General features: G+C 36.7%; 2 protein-coding genes across 3 annotated transcripts in view; one reads left to right on the top strand and one right to left on the bottom strand.

The window, feature by feature from the left end:
- Positions 1 to 23,416, top strand: part of Mybbp1A (MYB binding protein 1a) — a 168,411-nt gene that overhangs the window by 106,725 nt on the left and 38,270 nt on the right. The gene's annotated exons all lie outside the window — the stretch shown is intronic.
- Top3beta (topoisomerase 3-beta) lies at positions 14,245 to 22,886 on the bottom strand. 2 transcript variants are annotated; one of them, XM_067780764.1, is made up of 7 exons: positions 22,696 to 22,886; positions 17,037 to 17,781; positions 16,756 to 16,956; positions 16,083 to 16,677; positions 15,644 to 15,898; positions 15,178 to 15,574; positions 14,245 to 15,119 (listed from the first exon to the last, which is right to left on the bottom strand). In XM_067780764.1, exons 2-7 carry the CDS (start codon positions 17,711 to 17,713, stop codon positions 14,809 to 14,811), a joined length of 2,436 nt encoding a protein of 811 aa, XP_067636865.1. In that variant the 5' UTR covers positions 17,714 to 17,781; positions 22,696 to 22,886; the 3' UTR covers positions 14,245 to 14,808. The 2 variants fall into 2 exon arrangements, with proteins under 2 accessions (XP_067636865.1, XP_067636864.1); XM_067780763.1 differs by lacking the exon at positions 22,696 to 22,886 and adding an exon at positions 17,888 to 19,397.

Below are 23,416 nucleotides of genomic sequence, written 5' to 3'. Positions count from 1 at the left end.
GAGTATAAAAATCTAGCAAATAAGCTGCTAAATAAGTAATTGTTGTAATTTAGAGCGTTATAATAGAAACATTGCTGACTAATAGACCGCTTGATTTAGTATTTAGAATGGATAAATTAATGTGCTTTAATCAATTTTTGGGCCTCAAATCACGTAATTGTTAAAATTAAAATGTATCTAAGTTCCAAATTAATTATTTGGCTTGGAAAAAGCATACGAAGTATAAAATTAAATTAAAATCAAAAAAAGTGCACACATGTGTATCTACATATGGAAAGGAATGACGACAATAAGTGGTAAAAGGTCTGGAAGCAATTAGTTCAATATGAAGGTCAGTTATATTCACATACATAAGTGAGCTTTAAACTGCGGAAGAGAGGTGGATAAGTTAGGCTGCATATCGTTATAGCAAGTGTTAACCAACTGGCGCGTTCTGATAGCGATGGCTTGAGCTACAGTTATCCTATTTTTTTAAGTTTTAGGGCGAGCTTCTGCTTCAGTTCATCTTATTCGACTTTTTTCCTAACAAAGTGGTCTGCATATGTATATACATATATAGCACCTGGAAAATTTTTTATAGCTTAGCCATCATAGCAATAGGCGGTACCAACACCAAGGTAGCATTTTTTTATTTTGACATTAGCAGATTTAATTGTGGGTATTTCCCATATCTTACTATGTTGTAGTTCTAGCAAAGATTTTTTTTTAATTTTTGCAAAATTTCAGTTACAAGTTCCACGTTACACATGCAACCTAATAGCAAACATGACATTAACAGGCTTTGAATTACAGAATACATTTCATTTTCAATGATGGCTATAATGCACAGTAGTGTATATAAAAATAGGAACGGTGTAAATTGAATATTTGCACCATGTCTGCTTTTCCAAAGGGCGATAAACGCCATTGTTGTTGTTGTTATTGTAGTGATAAGGACACTCACCGAAGGCCTTGGGGAGAGTTATGGATGTTGATGGTCCTTTGTCGGAGGCAAATCCGGTACGTTTCGGTAATAAGCACCATAAAGGTACTAACCCGACCATCTCGGGAACGATTTGGTATGACCACATGAAAATTTCTAGGCCATATACCCCCCCCCCCCCTAGATCCATCAGGAGTTCGGGGTCGCCAGAGCCTCGGCTGTGAAAGAAACCGGATTCGCCACGGGTAGGTGAGGTTGTCAATTGCGTTGGGTGAGAAGCTAATATTGCGGTGGCAACCCCTTGAGAGGGTTGCGCTACACAACCCCATTAATCAATTTGGTATTTTAGTCGCCTCTTACGACAGGCATATCTACCGCAGGTATAGTCTAAGCCCCCTAATCCGCTGGGTGGTAAACGCCATTGTGGGAGTTTAGTTTGAAATGAAATTAAAACTCTTATCGACTTGGCCATACTTATTTCACTTTGGCAGAGAGAAACATTGACATGCTCTAAAGATACCAGCTTGGATCGATGGTTTAAATGGGGTTACAAGCCATTACGTTGTGACATTACGCTACCGACTGTCTTACACCTAAAAATAGTGATTGTGGTGTTTGATCAGGAATTGTACCTAAAATCCAAGGTCCATAATAAAATCATCAACCTCTTGCCGGCAGCACTCAGAACTGCTACGGACAGTCTTCTTATGTCCTCATCTACACAGTAAGGCGAGAGTACTCCCAATTAGGGAAAGAAATGAAATGCTGAAAATGCAGTTTCTCTTGAATACCCAGAAACCTGGACATCCCAACAGACATCTGATTGAAGAGGCCCTGTATGTAGAAGAGAACAAAAAAGTCCTCAGTGATATCCACAAAAAAGCTTCGAACCTCTATGCCAGGAATTGACCGGCGAACCCCGATCTTGAAGTTAAATACCCTGTACTCGTAGAAGAGAAAAGCAATCTCCCCAGGGATAGTCGGATCACTCTAGCTCAACTCGATCTGGATACTGTAACAGGCTAAACTCTTACCTATCCAGAATCAACTACCCAACATATGTATATTAAGTGTGTCCTGCTTGCAACGTGTGGCCACATGCCGTCTTTTCAATTGCAAAGTGGAACCAACACCTCCAACACTCCTCTCTGTCCGGTCCACCCTTGTTGAAACTGCAAGTTCCCTTGGACTCCCGTTAAGGGAATATTGATGACAATTTCTGAGCGGTCGCACTTATTGGATGGGATGAAGTACTGCTACAACAACAATCATTATTTTCGCAAATTATTCAAATTTAACCATTATGATTGCAATATACTTGTGGAAGTCTGTACATCGTTCGTATTCATTGTTTCATCCAACACTGTATACATATTTTGACTGAAAATTCAAATGAAATGGTTACAGTGTGTCTGACATTGGTATGCATTGTCTAAAAGGTCATATCTTCAAAATTCCCACCCACGAACCCACATAAATACAGCATACACATATTGTTGTTGTTAGTAAACAATTTATTAATAAGTCAGCTGCCACTGGAAAGTTTTGCGGCTGCTACACTGAAGCATTTACGGCCATTGGAACACACGTCAGCAAGGTGAATTATTTATTGCATACTAATAAATACAAATACAAATACAATACAATATGTTTGTATATGTATCAAATCAACTTTTAGAAAAGTTCACAATTTTGAGGGTTCAGCACTTGTCAATTATAAATTATGAGTTTTAGAGTGAGTTGATTGTTGTGGTTAATTAAAAAGGCCACAATAATGTAAAAGCAAATTAATTTTTGCAAATTTGTTTTAATTTTCAAAGGCAAAATAAAATTACCGACTTGTTGTTGTCTCCTATGTAAGATAGTTCGTTGTATATTTTTTAATTCATAGTTAACATAAAGTAAGTGCTAAAGTTATTAGCTGGATCATTCCACGGTTGGTACGAGGAAACCGTATCCATTTTTTTTTCTCTAAAGTGATACCAATTTTAAACAAGTAAGAACGGGACTGTCTTCGGCTGTGCCGAAGACTTCATACCTTTCATGAATGGGGCTGAACAATAATCTTATCCCGTTCGTAATCTCCGAATAATCGGATGTATAAGATAAGAAATATATAGTGAAACGATCTACATACCTTAACGATTTTTAAGATAAATATAAAATAAAAAACAGGTAGGTAATTTGTGTGAGGATGCCAAGTTTCAGGTTTTTTGTGGTCTGCGTGTAAAAACTATGACTACGAATCACGTATTTCAACAATATATGACGTAAACGTAACTATTTGATGAAATTTGATGAATTTTGAAGCTTCTAGTCGTAAAAAGGGGGCAAAAAGTAGAGTTTATATGGGGTATATAATATATATACCACCGATCTCTATGATTTTTTCAGACAACAATATATGCTATATACGTAAGCATATGGTGAAATTTGAAGCGTCTAGCTGTTAAAAAGGGGCAGAAATTGCGCAAAGTTTCTTAACTGAACAATCGGTTGTATGAGATATATATTATATATACCACCGATCTCAACGATTTTTTCAGACAACAATATATGCTATACACGTAAGCATTTGGTGAAATTTGAAGCTTCTAGCTGTTAAAATGGGGAAGAAATTGCGCAAAGTTTCTTATCTGAACAATCGGTTCCCATATATACTATATATACCACCGGTATCTATGATTTTCTCAGACAACAATATATGCTATACACGTAAGCATTTGGTGAAATTTGAACATATCTAAACGATTTTTAAGATAAATATAAAATAAAAAATAGGTAGGTAATCTGTGTGAGGATGCAAAGCTTCACGTTTTTTGTGGTCTGCATGTAAAAAATATGACTACGAATCACGTATTTCAAAAATATATGACGTAAACGTAACTATTTGATGAAATTTGATGAATTTTGAAGCTTCTAGCCGTAAAAAAGGGGTCAAAATGACAGTTTATATGAAGTATATAATATATATACCACCGATCTCTATGATTTTTTCAGACAATAATATATGCTATATACGTAAGCATTTTGTGAAATTTGAAGCTTCTACCTGTTAAAACGGGGCAGAAATTGCGCAAAGTTTCTTATCTGAACAATCGGTTGTATGAGATATATACTATGTATACCACCGATCTCAATGATTTTTTCAGACATCAATATATGCTATACACGTAAGCATTTGGTGAAATTTGAAGCTTCTAGCTGTTAAAATGGGGCCAAAATCGTAAAAAAATATATATATACTATATATATATACTATATATACCATCATATATATATTATATATATCACCGATCTCTATGATTTTTTGACAAAACAATACATACTATATACGTAAGCAATCGGTGAAATTTGAAGCTTATAGCTGTTAAAATGGGGTAGAAATTGCGAAAAGTTTCTTATCTGAACAATCGGTTGTATGAGATATATACTATATATACAACCGATGTCTATGATTTTTTCAGACAACAATATATACTATATACGTAAGCAATCAGTGGAATTTGAAGCTTATAGCTGTTAAAATGGGGTAGAAATTGCGAAAAGTTTCTTATCTGAACAATCGGTTGTATGAGATATATACTATACATACAACCGATCTCTATGATTTTTTCAGACAACAATATATGCTATATACGTAAGCAATCGGTGAAATTTGAAGCTTTTAGCTGTTAAAATGGGGTAGAAATTGCGAAAAGTTTCTTATCTGAACAATCGGTTGTATGAGATATATACTATATATACAACCGATCTCTATGATTTTTTCAGACAACAATATATGCTATATACGTAAGTATTCGGTGAAATTTGAAGCTTCTAGCTGTTAAAATGGGGCTAAAATTTGCGAAAATATATATATATATACTATATATATATACTATATATACCACCATATATATACTATATATACCACCGATCTTTATGATTTTTTCAGACAACAATATATGCTATATATGTAAGCATTCGTTGAAATTTGAAGCCTCTTGCTCTTAAAATAGGACAGTAATTACGAAAAGTTCCTTATCTGAACAATCGGTTGTGGGGGATATATACTATATATACGACCGATCTCATAAATTTTCTCAGGCAACAATATGTGCAATATACGAAAGTATATGGTGAAGTTTGAAGCTTCAATCTGTTAAATTGGGTAAGATATTACAAAAATCCTCTTTTTCTGAAAAATCGGTTGTATGGAGGATATATGCTATAGTGGTCCGATCCGGTCGGTTCCGACAAATGTCTAATCGGACACCCAAATACACCCGCTCACCAAATTTTATCAAGATATCTCAAAAATTGAGGGACTAGTTTGCATACAAACAGACAGACGGACAGACGGACATGGCTAAATCAACTCAGCTCTTCAACCTGATTATTTCGGTATACTTAATGGTGGGTCTATTCCATTTCATTTTCATGAAAGGTATAATTAATTAATAACATTTAAGCTTTTTGGCCTAATTTGTTTTCGAACTATCTGTCACGAACAACAGCCCACATTTATTTTGACGATGAATATACCTCTTATATTGTTGTTGTTGTATTAACGATGAGGACACTCATCGAAGGTTTTGGGGAGTGTTATCGATGTTGATGGTCCTTTGCCGGATATAGATCCGGTACGCTCCAGTAATAAGCAAAAGCCTGCCAAATATTTGTATGATTCATTCATATTCGTAACAGGGGAAATCCGCGTAGGTGAGATTGACAGTTGGGTTGCTGAAGTTATAAAGCTTCCCAGCCAGCATTTTTTGAAAATTTTGATCAAAAAATATTTAAATATCATACACCATAATGATTAAAAACGTTCAAATTTAAAACATTTTCTGTTCGAAAATTAACGTATCGTCGGGAGAAAAATGTACCATAAATGTGATTATTCCTGAATAATCATTTATGATTCATATTTCGAAACGCTTTTTGTTCATATCTAATATCATTGTAAAATTGGGCTTTAATTGTTTTAGAGTAATATTTGAATGCTATTTACAGTCATTTTCTGATCATATTCGTGAACATATTTCAATCATTTTGGTTGAAATTTTTGTATCATTTTTGAATGCGATTATGATGCATTTATTCTTCATATCTCATTCAAAATAAGATACTACATGCTAATATTATTTCATCAGGGGGAGAAAGCATGCGGAAGTGAGCTATTTGAACCACAGGTCACTCGCAAACAAACTTGACCGATATACACCTGCGACTACAACATCCAACATCAGTTATGATCGTCAATATCTTATAAAACGATAAGGTGTGGGATGTTGAAGCCGTATTCAGGTATGTCAAGAGAGTTTCACTTACCTGGGGTTCAAATAGCTCACAAACTTTGTATTGTCCAACCATTATGTATTTTTTTGGAAGCCGAAGGTGGAGAAATGATTGGGGACATCTTCGGTTACGACCAGCATTTACAATATATTTTGTATAAATAAAAAAAATTTATATATTTTTTCTAACTTCATGATTGAAAAGATGTGTGCACGTGAAAAAATACCCACTCAGCATTTAGGTGATTCACTTTTGAATTTCCCTACATATCAGTACAATTAGATTACTCTTTCTGACTAAATAATGATTTATCATACAAGTGAACAAAAGAAATAATCAAATATGAATACTTTTGATGATCAAAACCGAATATCGTTTTTCAATCACATTTAGGAATCATATTTGAATCAAATGTGTTTAGTTTAGGTGATCAAAATTTTTTAATAATTTTTCAATCAACATTCTGAATCATTTCCGACTATCTTTGTTGACTGAACAATAAATTTTATACTTGTTAAAATTTTACTTTTCATTGAAAATCTTATTTTTTCACGTGCACACATTTTTTCAATCATGAAGTTAGAAAAAATATATAAATTTTTTTTATTTATACAAAATATATTGTAAATGCTGGTCGTAACCGAAGATGTCCCCAATCATTTCTCCACCTTCGGCTTCCAAAAAAATACATAATGGTTGGACAATACAAAGTTTGTGAGCTATTTGAACCCCAGGTAAGTGAAACTCTCTTGACATACCTGAATACGGCTTCAACATCCCACACCTTATCGTTTTATAAGATATTGACGATCATAACTGATGTTGGATGTTGTAGTCGCAGGTGTATATCGGTCAAGTTTGTTTGCGAGTGACCTGTGGTTCAAATAGCTCACTTCCGCATGCTTTCTCCCCCTGATGAAATAAGATTAGCATGTAGTATCTTATTTTGAATGAGATATGAAGAATAAATGCATCATAATCGCATTCAAAAATGATACAAAAATTTCAACCAAAATGATTGAAATATGTTCACGAATATGATCAGAAAATGACTGTAAAAAGCATTCAAATATTACTCTAAAACAATTACAGCCCAATTTTACAATGATATTAGATATAAACAAAAAGCGTTTCGAAATATGAATCATAAATGTGGGAGCCTTAAAGTAATTAAGACATTTTACAACACTGTATGTCATAAAGCGACTGCAGGCGGACAACGGACTAACGCAGAAACATGAATAAATAAGATAAAATGCAAACAAGCAACAAAGGGATAACGGAACTTTTAAAATAGCGAATAGACAAATTTCAAAGTCATAGTTTGCGCTTGAGGACAGTTCATATGAAGTTGAGTAGTGAATCGGACGCGCCACGGCAAGTAAAAATAACTTCTTTTTTGTATATGCCGAAGCATAAGTGCAAAGTAAAAATGTTTAACTAAATAAATAAATTTGAACTAAAACATGTGTAAATGTGAACTAAACGTGTCTATGTAACCTATAATAGTAGCGTACAACGCAAAATAATACGAACTTGAAATGTTAATTGTAAAACGGAAATAAATGAAATACAAACAATTTGACGTAATTTTAAAGAAAAGAGCGTGTTAATACCTTTTGAACCCCACAAATGGTGTCAGAAGTGCGGAAATTTTTTTTAATAAAAACTTATTTCATGCGCCGTCCGATTATTTGTGCTAAAGCCGTTAAGCCACACACGTACATACAAAAAAAAAGCTTGTCACAGATCGTTGTGAAAAATTCAGTGCTAGAAATGCAGCAATATCTGCATAAAACTGTACCAAAAATTCATATCGGGTTTAATTGAAGTCATACGATAGAACAGTTATACATTGGGGTGCCTATATGCAAAACCCTATCGTTGAAAACCGTTATGCTCATCGCTCATATTTTGCGTGAAAAAGAAATAATAAATTTTGTCGCTTTGCGGCGTCCGTTTAATGAACAACGGAACACGAACCTTGAAGTGTTGCTATACTGTGCTGGCGAACAAGTTGAGTAGCCAAGCAGTAAAACTTAAATGTTGTTGTTGTGGGCGACTAAGTAAAAGCCCCACCGTTGATGTGTTACTGTACTGTTGTTGGTGAACAAGTCGAGTAGCCAAGCAGTAAAACTTAAATGTTGTTGTTGTGGGCGACTAAGTAAAAGCCCAACCGTTGATGTGTTACTGTACTGACATGGGCGAATAAGTCGAAGTAGCCCAGCAGTAAATCTACGATTCCGATGATTGATAATATTTGGCGAACCTATGTTGCAGTTGATGGAAGAAACTTTACACCTACTAAGTTGCAGTTGTTGATACGAGCCGATGCCGCACTTACAAATGAGAAAGCTGAACACTGTCGAGACAAACTAACGATAAGTATAAGTTTATATACTAACTCGATTGTATTGTAGAATTGCTATTAGTACTAATTTTTGCAAAAAATAAGAATATCCATTTCAATACATTATAACAAGGTAGATACCAAAAAAAAGTTATAAAGCTTACCGTGGCACAATGGATAGAGATGAAATATTAGGGTTGACCGTAAGTAATTTGAAAAGCAAACTCACTGAACTAGGGCTTTCCACAAGTGGTCGTAAGGTAGTCCTTCAAGACAGACTTATGGAGCATTATGGAATTGAGCTTAGCGATGACGAAGACGAAGTCTTCGAGAATGCTTCCTCTGTACACTCCGTTGCCGTTGGGGTGCGTGAAACAACTAGAACACCCTTCACACTTCGTGACATCGAAGATTCTTTGTCTTGTTTTTCAGGTTCAGGCCAAGCATCAATAGAAAAGTGGTTAGAAATTTTTGAGGAGAATGCTGCAGCAGTGCAGTGGAATGAATTGCAAAAATTTATTTATGCAAAGCAATTGCTAAAAGGTGGTGCTAAGATGTTTGTTCAGTGCCAAAAAGGTATAAAAGACTGGGACTCTTTGAAAAAATCGTTAAAAGAAGAATTTGGTTCAGCAGTATCTGCGAATGAAGTGCATCGTATGTTGCGCAATAGGCGAAAACAGTATAACGAAGATTACAAAGAGTACTTGTACAACCTCATGGAAATAGGGAAAATGATTGATTTAGATGATGTTAGCATAATCGAATATTTTATAGATGGCTTGCCAGATACGAGGTCCAACAAGGCAAATCTCTACCTGGCAAGAAACATAAACGAGTTAAAAGAACAAATAAGAGTTTACGAGAAAATCCGGGGAGGTAGCCGAGCAGCTGCAGTTAAATCAAGCGAACAATCTGGGAAGTTACCAAAACAAGCGCAACACCAACAAGATAAACGCTGTTTTCGGTGCGGTGAAACAAACCACATTTTGCGTAATTGTCCCCAGGCTACAGTCACTTGTTTTAAATGCGGTCAACTGGGTCATATAGCGTCGAATTGTAAAAACCCCAAAAAGGAGTTGAAGGCAGAATCGCTTAATGCAACCATGATGAGTACAAAAAGCAGAACCGTATCACGGGGCGGACTTATTTTTAAAGACATTAAAATTCGGAGCTTCGTACATTCAGCACTCATAGATACAGGATGTGATTTATGCTTGATTAGATATGACGTGTTGGTATCATTAGGCGAATTCGAGTTAACCAACGAAAAGCATCAACTATTCGGTATAGCCGATAGTGCCTTGATAACTTTAGGTGGGTTTAAGACCGAAGTAGAGTTTGATGACTCCGCAGTTGTTATTAACTTTCATGTTGTTCGCGAGAGAGATTCCAGATTCGGTGTTATTATTGGCAATGACGTTTTGAAATGGGTGGACATAGTAATAAAGAATGATGAAGTGCAATTTAGAAAACGGGGAACTGTGTCCGCGAGTTGTGAGCCAATAACAATAGAAAGAAGTAGTGCAGTTGCTGGTGGACAGTCAGCCGTTGATAGCAAATTAGCTACGGACACTAAGTCAGTTGTTGGTAGAAAAGAAGAGACGTTCGAACTTTTTAATGAATTTGGAAATATATGCACGGCGGAAAGCCAAGAAAGAGAGAAAGAGTTAGATCTGGCGCACTTAGATGCACTCCAAGAGGCAAAAATTAGGTCTTTAGTTAAAAGTTATGTACCCGTGAGAAGTAAAATGTCTCCAGTAGAAATGAAGATCATTTTAACCGATGAAAAGCCAGTATATCAAAGGCCACGGAGACTTTCATATGAAGATAGGTGTTGGGTAGACGCCGAAATTGCGAAGTGGCTGGAAGAAGGCATCATCCAATCCAGCTCTTCGGAATATGCGTCACCTGTGGTTTTGGTATCGAAAAAAGACGGAAGTAAAAGACTTTGTTGCGATTACCGCCAGTTAAACGAAAAAATCTATAGAGACAATTTCCCTATGCCGTTAATTGACGACGTTTTAGAACGACTTCAAGGCGCCAAAGTCTTCACGACGCTCGACCTGTCAAATGGGTTCTTCCACGTGCCTATAGAGAAAGATTCCAGAAAATATACGTCGTTCGTGACCCATAGTGGTCAGTACGAGTTCCTCTATGTCCCATTCGGAATTTCCAACTCACCCGCAGTCTTTTCACGGTACATAACGGCAGTATTACGCCCTCTAATACAATCAGGCGTGGTAGTCGTATACATGGATGACTTGATTATTCCGGCGAAAGACGAAATGGAAGGCATGAAGAGCTTGGAACTCGTTCTGGAAGTTGCATCCGCAAGTGGTTTGAAGATAAAATGGGAAAAATGTCAGTTCTTGAAGAAAAAAGTTGAATTCTTAGGTTATGTGATAGAAAATAGCACAATTAAGCCATGTTTAGCAAAGGCAAAGGCAGTAGAGGGTTTTCCGGTACCAACTTCAAAGAAAAGTCTTCAGCGCTTTTTAGGGTTAACGTCGTATTTCAGAAGGTTTATTGAAGGTTACGCGATTATAGCAAAGCCGCTATCTGAGCTTCTCCGCCAAGACAATAGGTTTCAGATGGGAGACGAGGAGCTAGCCGCATTCCAGCAACTTAAAGTAGCTTTGGTTACGGCCCCGGTTTTAGCTTTATATAACCCTAAAGCAGTCACTGAGGTCCACACAGATGCAAGTATGTACGGCTATGGCGCGGTTTTATTGCAAAGAGACGTCGACGATAGAGAATTTCATCCTGTGCAATATATGAGCAGGAAAACTAAACCATTTGAGGAAACACTCCACTCGTATGAGTTGGAAGTTTTAGCAATAATTGAGGCACTAAAAAAATGGAGGGTTTACCTGATAGGCATCAAATTTAAAATCGTAACCGACTGCAATGCATTCACGATGATGTTAAAAAAGCGTGATGTACCGTTAAGAGTTTCACGCTGGGCTTTGTATTTGCAGGATTTTGATTACACAATCGAACACCGTAGCGGAACAAAAATGAGACATGTAGACGCGCTCAGTAGAATGTCGTGCTTGCTATTGGAGGATACATTAAGTCATCGCTTGAAGTTAGCTCAGATGGACGATGATTGGATTAAGGCAGTTAGGAAAGTACTAGAAACAGGTCCTTACGAAGATTATTACCTATACAATGACATTTTATTCAAAGATCCAGTTAAGACGTTAGTGGTTATCCCATCTCAGATGGAGGACGAAATTATACGAACCGCGCATAACCAGGGACATTTTTCTAACAAAAAAACTCAAGAAGCAATCGAGAAAAAGTATTACATGCCACAGTTGTCAAAGAAGGTAGCAAAGTTTGTTAGATCGTGCATGGAATGTATTGTCTCGGAAGCGAAGGCGGGGAAAAAAGAGGGATTTCTGACCCCGATCAATAAGGAGGACCAACCATTGGGTACTTATCATGTAGACCACTTAGGGCCAATGGAAACGACAAACAAGCAATACAATTACCTATTTGTTGTAATCGACGCGTTCTCAAAGTTCACATGGCTTTATCCGACGAAGAACACGGGCGCAGAATCGGTGATCAACATACTAAAAGGGCAGTCGTCAGTTTTCGGCAATCCGAAACGTATTATTTCTGACAGGGGTACCGCGTTTACGTCAAATTCCTTCAGGGAATATTGCGTAAGCGAAGATATACAACTTTTAAACATAGCCACAGGTGTCCCTAGAGGTAACGGTCAAGTCGAGAGGATTCATAGAGTTATTTTGCCAATGCTAACTAAACTCTGCGTCGACGATCCAAAGTCCTGGTACAAACATGTAGATAGAGTACAACGCGCTATAAATAATACTCCTCCCAGAACCACAAAATTCTCACCCTTTAGAATCCTAACGGGGTTAGAAATGAGGGTTGCGGATGTACCAGAACTTAGGGAAATGTTAGAAGAACTTAGAGTCGAAGAGATAGATAGTGAACGTTATGAAGTCCGACAGACGGCAAAAGAGAACATAGAGAAGATTCAAGAAGAAAACAAGAGAAATTTTAACGCTAAACGAAAACGGGAAATAGAGTATAAACTAGGCCAACTGGTAGCCATCAAGCGTACCCAGTTCGGCACAGGGTTAAAACTGAAACCAAAGTACTTAGGACCATATAGAGTTACCAAGAAATTGAATCACGGTAGATACGAAGTGGAGAAGGTAGGAGACCACGAGGGTCCAAGACGTAGTACAACGGTAGCGGAGTACATGAAGGCATTCGACCCATCGTTCGAGGCGAACTAAACTCAGGATGGCCGGATGTGGGAGCCTTAAAGTAATTAAGACATTTTACAACACTGTATGTCATAAAGCGACTGCAGGCGGACAACGGACTAACGCAGAAACATGAATAAATAAGATAAAATGCAAACAAGCAACAAAGGGATAACGGAACTTTTAAAATAGCGAATAGACAAATTTCAAAGTCATAGTTTGCGCTTGAGGACAGTTCATATGAAGTTGAGTAGTGAATCGGACGCGCCACGGCAAGTAAAAATAACTTCTTTTTTGTATATGCCGAAGCATAAGTGCAAAGTAAAAATGTTTAACTAAATAAATAAATTTGAACTAAAACATGTGTAAATGTGAACTAAACGTGTCTATGTAACCTATAATAGTAGCGTACAACGCAAAATAATACGAACTTGAAATGTTAATTGTAAAACGGAAATAAATGAAATACAAACAATTTGACGTAATTTTAAAGAAAAGAGCGTGTTAATTAATACCTTTTGAACCCCACATAAATGATTATTCAAGAATAATCACATTTATGGTACATTTTTCTCCCGACGATACGTTAATTTTCGAACAGAAAATGTTTTAAATTTGAACGTTTTTAATCATTTTGGTGTATGATATTTAAATATTTTTTGATCAAAATTTTCAAAATATGCTGGCTGGGTAAGATTTTCAATGAAAAGTAAATTTTAACAAGTATAAAATTTATTGTTCAGTCAACAAAGATAGTCGGAAATGATTCAGAATGCTGATTGAAAAATTATTAAAAAATTTTAATCACCTAAACTAAACACATTTGATTCAAATATGATTCCTAAATGTGATTGAAAAACGATATTCGGTTTTGATCATCAAAAGTATTCATATTTGATTATTTCTTTTGTTCACTTGTATGATAAATCATTATTTAGTCAGAAAGAGTAATCTAATTGTACTGATATGTAGGGAAATTCAAAATTTAATCACCTAAATGCTGAGTGGGCTTTGTATTGCGCTTATCAATCCCTATACCTCTTATATTATAAAATTACACACAAAAACACGTTAATTAATTTTAGTTCATTTTCTTCAGATTTTACAATTTTATATTTGCAATATTACGGGTTTTATAGTTGTTGTTGTTGTATTAACGATAGACAGTCCCAGAAGGCTTTGGGGAGTGTTATCGATGTTGATGGTCCTTCGCCGGATATAGATCCGGTACGTTCCGGCAACAAAGCACCATTAAGTTACTACCCCGACCATCTTGGGAACGATTTATATGACCACATTAAACCTTCAAGGCCAACCCTCCCTCCCCACCCCCTAGTTCCATGAGGAGCTCGGGGTCGCCAGAGACTCGTCTGTTAATGAAACAGGATTCGCCGCGGATAGGTGAGGTTGACAATTGGGTTGGAGAAAGAAAAACGTACGTATGTGTATTGATGTTTTTATTACGTCTAGTGAAATAATAAATTACACAAATTAAATCTGAAAATTACGTAAGGTTTAAATCTTGAAAAAAATCAAAAATGCAACTAATCTTTGTGACACCTTTCATTGTTTGGCAATTCTCTATATTTTGTTGTTTAAGTATCATTCACAATTCATTGCTATGTATTCCTTAATGCATTTGTACGCTTTTTTTATGCATATGTCCATAATCTAACAAAAAATCATTACGATAAACATATTTATCTATGATTATGTTTGGTATATGCTTAATAAATGCAATTATATTTAGTATATACAAACACACTACATACGTATACTATGAACTTGTTGTACTATATGGGTACAAAGTTTTACATGGTTTTCATATACATATTTATGTATAAAAAATCATGGCGAGCTGTACAATGCATTAACTATTATTTTTATTTTAAGGCATATTTAATTTTTTGTCTTTGCCATTGAATTTGAAACAAATATGTACGGATTGGAAATGCGACCTCTTCATAATTCTCTATAGCTGCTATTACTATTTCTGCATCTAATAGTTAAACGAAATATGCTGCCAATTGTGCCATTTTATCCTTTGGTGGTCGAGGACCACGCGCGCCACCACGTCCCCCACCTGCGCCACCCCGACCACCTTTCGCTCCACCACGTCCCCCACCTCCACCACGACCACCGCCACGCATATTAACTGGACGTGATGCAACTGCACGATGCTTCTCTACCAAATGTGCAAAATCATTGGAACAAAAAACGCAACCACTTTTTTCTTCGGTAGCATCTTTGAATTTTGTTTTATCCGACTTGTAGACGACATTGACTAATTGAGCGCCACATTCGGTGCATTTTTGTTCTAGTAGGGAGAATTTTTTTGAATTAATATGCAAATTATAATTTAGTTTAAAACTTACCTTCCACTATCACTTTTGTGGCACCTTTGAAACAATTAATAATGACATCGCAACGATTGCAGCCAATTTTCCAACTGGGTGCCAAAGTGCAATCTAATACGAGTATGCCATGTTCACATTCCACGCAACTGGAAATACCTAGCGTATTAAGCGAATGCGGGCAGGTGGGATGGGTACATGAATTGCAGCCAGCATTTTTTGGCATATCCCTGAATGGTGGATGATTGTAACAGTATGGACAGAAGGGATATGACCGACCTTTTGCACCTGTTGTAAATGCTAACAGCTCGAAGTCATCTAACGGGCATTTGAATTCACGATAGACTTTCACATTGCCGCCATTCGGTAGTGAATAAGTCTCATCGCAGTGTGAACAATGTAAGCGTGCTGGTTTCGACTGTGGGTATACGAGAATTTACATTATTCTTCTTTTTCCCAAATGCTAAAATTTAACAAAAGGTCTTACCTGTATATATTTCATATAACGTCTACATTTACCACAACGTGAGTGTGCTTTGCCTGACTCTGCCAATGGCGAGAAGGAAACCTCGAAGAGACTATCCATATTGGAAATATTTTTAACAAAATATAAAAATTTAAGTCGAAAAATTTCAATGGCATGACGTAGAACCGCATGAAAATCTGCGGAACCTTTGGCTATGAGATTCAACATCCGTTCTACTTCGGCACGCATGGTCGGCAGAACGAGCTCGGGATCAATCTAAAATAAAGAACATATTTATTAATTTAAAAATATAAAAGTTCTTAAACCTAGCATTTTTGCACACATTTGTTGTTTTGTTGAAATGGCCAAAGTAAATTGAACAACACAAAGCGTTAATTAAAATAGTCGCCTATAGATTGAATTCACTTTCCCATAAGTTGTAAATGCGGCAATATATTACCTTCTGATAGCCATGCACCAGCACAATACCCAGCGTTGTTGGTATCAGCTTACGTCCGGTCTCAATGCGCACATAATTGCGCTGTGAAATATTATTAATATGAACTGGTATAGAAGCATCGGTACCAATACCATGCTGTTCCATCAATGTAATCAATTCAGCTTCGGTGAGATAATCTGGTGGACCAGTTTGTGATTCAGCCAAGCGTACATCGTTTATAGCCACCTTTTCGCCCTCTACGAACGGTGGTATAGCTTCATCACGTCCAAATGCTTGCCAAGTCATTACCTTTGTGTAACCAGGATCAAGTAATACATTTGCCGTGCAAATAAAAGTCTCTAGACCGACGCGCAGTTTAGCTGTGGTAGTGCGATATTTCAAATCTTTTGATACAGTACCAAGAAAATGACGACAAATAAAGTCGTAAACACGCCAAGTATCTTTATCGAAATCGCTACGATTTGCTAATTTCATAGGCGTAATCGGTGGATGGTCTCCAGCATCTTTACCTTTACGCGGCGTATTAAAATCGGACATTATGCTACGCGCTTCATCACCAAATTCGGACGAGGGTTGTAGCACACGTAACACAGCGCTGGAATTTGAAAATAGAAAAAAGCATAAATTAAATAACGACAGCTCTATTCAATATGTAAAGTGGTTTATTACTCACTGTAGATCAAAATTTGCTGGATACTGATTGGTTTCAGTGCGCGGATAACTTATATAACCTTGTGTATATAAACGCTCTGCGATTTGCATTGCTTGAAAAGGGCCTATACCTAAACCTGAACTACATATACGCATCAATTCGACGGTGTTTAAAGCCTGCGGGCGTCCTTTGAATTGTTCTTTGGAGCTCACACTCTCAACCCTAAAAGTATGCAATATATATCGTATCAAATCCATAACTAAGACTGCAAACTATGCACTAATAAAATCAATCAAACCTACAGCGCTTCCTTTTGTTCTTTGATGCGCTGCATCAACATAATAGCTACATCTTTTTTGAATACACGCCCACGCGCCCATTCGAGCGTAACCTCTGGCTGGCCGGCCAAAAGCTGCAAATACCAAAAACTCTCTGGTTTAAAAGTTTGTATATCATCGTGACGTTTCACACAAAAACCCAGTGTAGGTGTTTGACATGGGCCATATGATATAAGCGATGAATCCAGATCACCATAACGTCCTTGAAAGAATTTCGTTTGAAAGCGCGTGAAGGCACAACCTATGCGCAAATCCAATTCCTGTCGTGCATCTACTGATTTTGATTCATTCTCATTGGGGTAACCCAAATTCTCCATAGCACCTTTGATATCTTTATCGGTAATAGCAGAGAAATGTGCACGATACGTTACGCTACGTTGATATACATTTGGTATAACTCGCGACACTGCATCCATAACTTCGTAACAAATATTCTCGCCTTCTTTATCACAATCCAGCCATAGTACCAAATATTCGCACCCACGCGCTTCATTGGACAGAAATGAGCGCATATGTTGTTTGGGATTGGCTTCCTTTTTTTCGGTGGGACAGCTAAATAACTCGACCGGATCAACACGATCCCATGAATTATATTTACCAACGAAATCCAATGACATGACGTGACCACACACTGACGTCATACGAAATAGCACGCTATGCTCGCTTCGGAATGGTCCAACCCATTCATGCGTTGAACAGGAACTGGATGCTGTTGGAAGGAGAAAGTTGAGATGAATCAAATAATTTATACATAAAATAAGTGCACAGTATCACTCTGCCCGAATTTATTTATTAAGTGGAGGTTCGTTGCTTACTTTTTTTTGTCGTGCATCGCCCATTCGATAGAATTTGTGCTAGTGAGGCCGCTAAGGACGGCTTCTCAGCAACCATCAATACCTTCTTCATTCTTAATGCACTCAATATATGCAGCCAACTTTTATTTTGCCTTGTTTAAGCTATTTTTCCAAATTTTGCAGGAAATCTCGGCGGAAAGTTGCAAGCGCCAACAACACACAATTTGCACTGTCAACTAATGCAGTGCTCTTAAAACTGCTGCAAGAACGACCCAAAGGTACTCAAACTTTATCGGGCAGTGCAGGCGCACTAAAAAGCACTCTGTAAATTTCAATAAAGCTTAAACATGCCAACGTAATATAAACGCACGCAAGTCATTTTTTGTCAAAAATGTCTCATGCACATACAACTTATATGAGAGCAACCGAAATTGAATTTGCTGCGTAAAAACCTAACTCGATTTTCAATTTTTGTTCTGCGTGACATTTAGATTTGACGTTTGCATACATGTTTTACATTATCGCAACACATACTTATTTCGGTTCGGGCAAAAAACGCCGGTTGTTTGCGTGCGCTAAAAAACGCAGTGCGGTTTTATTAGGTTGGCATGAAAGACAGTTTATGAAGATTTTGTAGGTAATAATTTACAAAACGTGTCGACTGCAATTATACGGCCAAACGGGTTAGAAGAGGTGTGAAAAGACTTGTCTTGATCTTGGTAACAATAATCTGAAGGCGGCGGGAAAGGTGGTCTGCGCAGATAAAATTTTGATCCCAAACCGGTGGCAGACTCACTAAGGGTAATGCTTTTCAATCCTGCCCTAGGACCGCCAATGCAGAAAGGTGTTTTGCTTAAAAATTCTATTTGATCCCAACCCCGGTTTCGGAGCGCTTCGTTTAATAATATTTTTTTTATGGAAGCAACAATCGTATGTATAAAGAACTGCCAAATAGCAAATATGACAGCCAAACCGAAGTTCTCAAGCAGTACTGAACTAAGGCGCATGACCAGCGCCATTTGTAATGCAAAAGTAGCCAACTTCAAAATTTTGCCACAAGCAAATCATAAGAAGAATTTGACATTTGTTTTGGCCAAGAGTGCTTTGAGACTTTTCAAGATAAATTATTTTTCTCACACGTTGGTAATTTTCTAACATTTATAAACTGCATTTTAACAAATGAATAGGAGACAAAATATGTCAGTAAGCATTTTTGTTGTAGAGTGAGAATGTGCTTCGTGAAGTTTTTTGTGTGAGCGGGCAAGCCGGAATATGTCTCAACTGCTAAAGGGACTTCCTTAACCCTAACGCCATAGTCTTAACCATACCCATATTCATAACTATCTCCATTGTGATTGATTAATGGTGCCATAACCTTAAACAGCTGACATTTTCATAAAAATTAGGAAAATGCAAAAAATTACAAACATATTCCACAAACAATAAGTCTCTTAGTCAAAACGTATCCAAAACAATAAATAAAATATACAAAAAGTTAATAAATTCACCAACTTGTAAACCACAATATGCACTTGAGCATTATCAACTTTTAAATAAATATGTTTGTAATTTATGTGAAATATGTTTTTATATACTTTTCTCTAATATTCATTTTTTGATGTGTAAAAAAAATCATTGAAAATATTTTATAATTAGTAAACAACTTTTAAATAAAAAAACCAAATATTAAATAAGCAAAGAAGAAAGCTTTTTAACATCAGGTGTGGAGGCGATTCAACTTTAATGTCATCTTTAAAAGAAAATTACGCACAAATTTTAACTGATGCAGGCGTCGTATTCCCGTCCACTGCTACGCTATCGCAACTCAAGCGTATGACCGCTGAGATAGTTGGTGTTTCAGTTTCCAATGAAGTTCCTGCCGCTGGCGTATCTCCCGTTAATGTTATAACTGCTGATGTTTATGCCGTTAGTACTACTGCCGAGTGTACCGCTGTCGCTGATGCCGCTGCCATTGTTACTACTGCTGAATGTACCGCTATCGTCGATGCCGCTGCCGTTAATACATCTGCCGACTGTTCCGCTATCGCTGATGCCGCTGCCATTGTTACTACTGCCGAATGTACCGCTATCGTTGATGCAGCTGCCGTTGGTAACTCTATTTATGATGTTTCTACTGTTGGTGTATATTCCAATAATACTTCCGCTATTGGTGTTTCTGCCAATGATATTTCCGCTCCTGGCGTCTCTGTCAATAATATTTATTGTGTTAATGGTGCTATCCCTAAGGTATCTGTTTCGAGGCACGAATTAAGTTCTAGTCGTGTGTATGGCGGTAGTTCCGCGGGAAAATTTAATCATTGTTCTAATAATAACATGAAAGCAGGCAGTTCCATTAACATTATCGTTGATCCTGTTGATCAAGAATTATCTCATTTAAGAAAACAAATTGAAATAGTTACTTTAAAAAGACATTTACGTGAATTAGAACAAGCCGAAGGTGTGCCTGAAGTATATATTAATAATAAAAACAGTTTTTGTGATATCGAACATGCCATTACAAAATTCAGTGGCGATGATATTACATATTCTGTTAGATTTTTTATAAACGATTTTGAAGAAATAATGAACACGGTGAATGCCGATGACCATTTTCGGTTTTTGAGTTTACGTCGTTCTCTTACTGGCACAGCAAGAGTATTGCTTTCTACAATATCTGCTGTAACATATAAACAGCTTTGTGAGCAACTTATTAATGAATTTGACAGAAATGTCAGCCGACAAGATGTGTACAAAATGTTGCGTCAACGACGTTGGCAGAAGAAGAATGAATCTCTTCATTGCTATATTCTGTGCATGCAATCAATTGCAAGACGTTCTGATATCACTGAATCAGATGTCACGTACACCCACTTTGGCTCTTTGGGGCACCCTTGACTAGCTCAGTGTAACAATGGGTAGTGGTTCTTAACCCTATCCCAAAGAGCCGGACGGACACATACTCATATTTCCTCTTCGTTCGTTTTTACCCACACACCTTCAAACCCCAAGAAGCCCACCCTGCCTTGGACCGCTCGCATCACGCAACCTACTCCGCGGTCACCCTAGTGCCATGCTCCACCCACTTCCACTTACCTCTTCATCCTGCCATCCTCACACCCCGCCCAAAAAGAGGTATTTATCTCATCATGTCGGAACTAATAATATCAAAATATATTCAAATAATAAAAATTAATACAATAAAACATCTTACACACTAACGTCTTTTACATATGAATGATTTTATATATCAACGGCATTAGACAAACCGCCCTGCCGCCAAGCCTATATGTATAAACCAATAATGCATAAAAAAAAATCTCAATACGGTTAGGGGATCCTACCTACTAGAGCTCTATAAGGCAGTTATATCCCTACCAATGTATGTATGTGTGTATCTAAGTATTTATATGTATATGTATCTCATAAAAAATATATACGAACATTCAAATAATTGCTTTGGGCAGACTCGCTTTGTACAGAAGCCACAAAAAAGAATCAAAACATGTATACAAATTTGACCTGACATGAAATTCCATATACCAAAAAAATCAGTCATATGCAATTAAACAAAAAAAAAAAATAAATTAAAATTGAATCAGTCTACTGTGACTGCATTATCATCATGCTCACACGCAACAAGTTATGAAAATATAAATTTAGTATGTCCCACGACCTGGGCGCTATGAATATAAAGCTTTGTCAGAAGCTTTTGCTTCTCCTCTATGGAGTACAATAGGGTGCTCTAAAATAAAATTATTTTTACTTGCTATCAAAAAAAACTTTAAATGTTTAAACTTGGATTATATGCACTTAAAGGTTGGTTCGCGTGTGCGCATGTGTTAATCTCACAAAAAAAATTTACACCAACAAAATAACGGCTTAAAGAAACAAATTAAACCTCACTACAAAAAAAAGTTAATTAAAGTTGTAACCCTTGGGTATACGTCCTGAGGGCGGCGGATAAAACCAGATCTATGTTTGTTTGGTAGCGATGTTCGGGCTACGTCGCAACAAGGCAGATGTTAAAAAAAAAATAACGGTGTTCACAACGGGTTTTTTCCGGGTAACTGGGCGACTTTATATGTATTGAAAATCACGTTTCCGTACTTCGTGTGAATATATATATTTATAAAAATGTTGGAAATATGCTTTTTACCGCCGTTTAAAATTAACGCCTCGGTATAACGTTATATATACATATATGTACGACAATAGCTTAGAAATTAAGACTTACGGCGAGTTGTGCCATCTATGCCTCCCGCGCTGAAAAGATCCGGGACACACTATAACGATTTTTTTTCTTATCAGAATCTAATAACAAAAAAAAATATGGGATTTTCGGACTTACACTTCGCCGTAGCTATCAATATATAGAAATCAAAGATCACCCACTTCCATTTATTCGTATTTAGGTTAGAATCCCATATCTGTACTCCCTACGACACAAAATATTATAATTACGCTTTCGGACTACTTTATTTCATTCCTACAGACAGATATGTGCATACGTGCGCCCACATGTACATATATTACATATATTTTATATTTAACTCAAAAAAATCACTTTAATTTACTAAAGGTTATATCGTCAAACACCATGATTTAAAAAGGAAACTCAATATTACCAATTAGATTGCAGTCTGATCAAAAGATATAAACAAAATTCTTTTTTTTCCAAAACGCGAATATTAAAATTTAAACTTTTTCAAATTTTGAATTATTACCAAAGCTCGGATAACATTATCAATACATTTACCCCGATGGTCCTATATACGTATATATGTACATACATTCGCACGTAACTATCACCTAGAAAAATCCTTGCTCACCTTCCTTCAGCAAACCTCTGCTTCCACGGTATCACCACCTTTTTATTGCAGGCTATACAGGCTAACACTTTTTATTATTTATTTTTAATAATTTTAATCACTACTGTGTGCAAAAAAAAATTTAAAACTCACGTCACATAGTCACAGACTACACAATTAAAATACTTCCCACCACTTTAGCGCGGTCTTATACGGTGACAACCACTTTGATACTAATATGCTCTGCCCCTATGTTAAGCCCTTTTATCTCTTCCTATTCGTATAACGTTAATCGTTATTACACTCTATCCGCTAATCGCCTGTGGATTATGACCTAGCATATTTATTGTTGCTGTAATCACGGCCGTACGATATAAGAATTGGCATACGGCAACCTTCTACCAAAAGCTTTACCTTTCGTTGAGTTCTGTTTGTTTTGATGTCACTCGAGTTTTGACATTTGTGACAGCTCACCATGAAAGCAAACGCAGATCAAAACAAACCAAAAAAAAAAAAAAACAAAGAATTTTTACGTGATGGCTTTGAATAATTTAAAGCAAAAATAAACGAAACCATCACGATAAAAATGGTCAAATAACGACAACGGTGCTCGTAGCCAACCAAACACACGTTGGCCCGCTAGTATTTTACCAGTTGCGGCTATCACTTGTGCCTCTGCTTTCCTACTTTCCAACATAGAAATATAATCATCCCAAATGTATCCGCCTTAACATTGCCACCA

The sequence above is a fragment of the Eurosta solidaginis genome, chromosome 4, assembly GCF_040869045.1.
Source record: "Eurosta solidaginis isolate ZX-2024a chromosome 4, ASM4086904v1, whole genome shotgun sequence".
Taxonomy (NCBI): Eukaryota; Metazoa; Arthropoda; class Insecta; order Diptera; family Tephritidae; genus Eurosta; species Eurosta solidaginis.
Note: the sequence above shows the minus strand (reverse complement) of the source record. Positions and strands in the feature narration are given on the sequence as shown.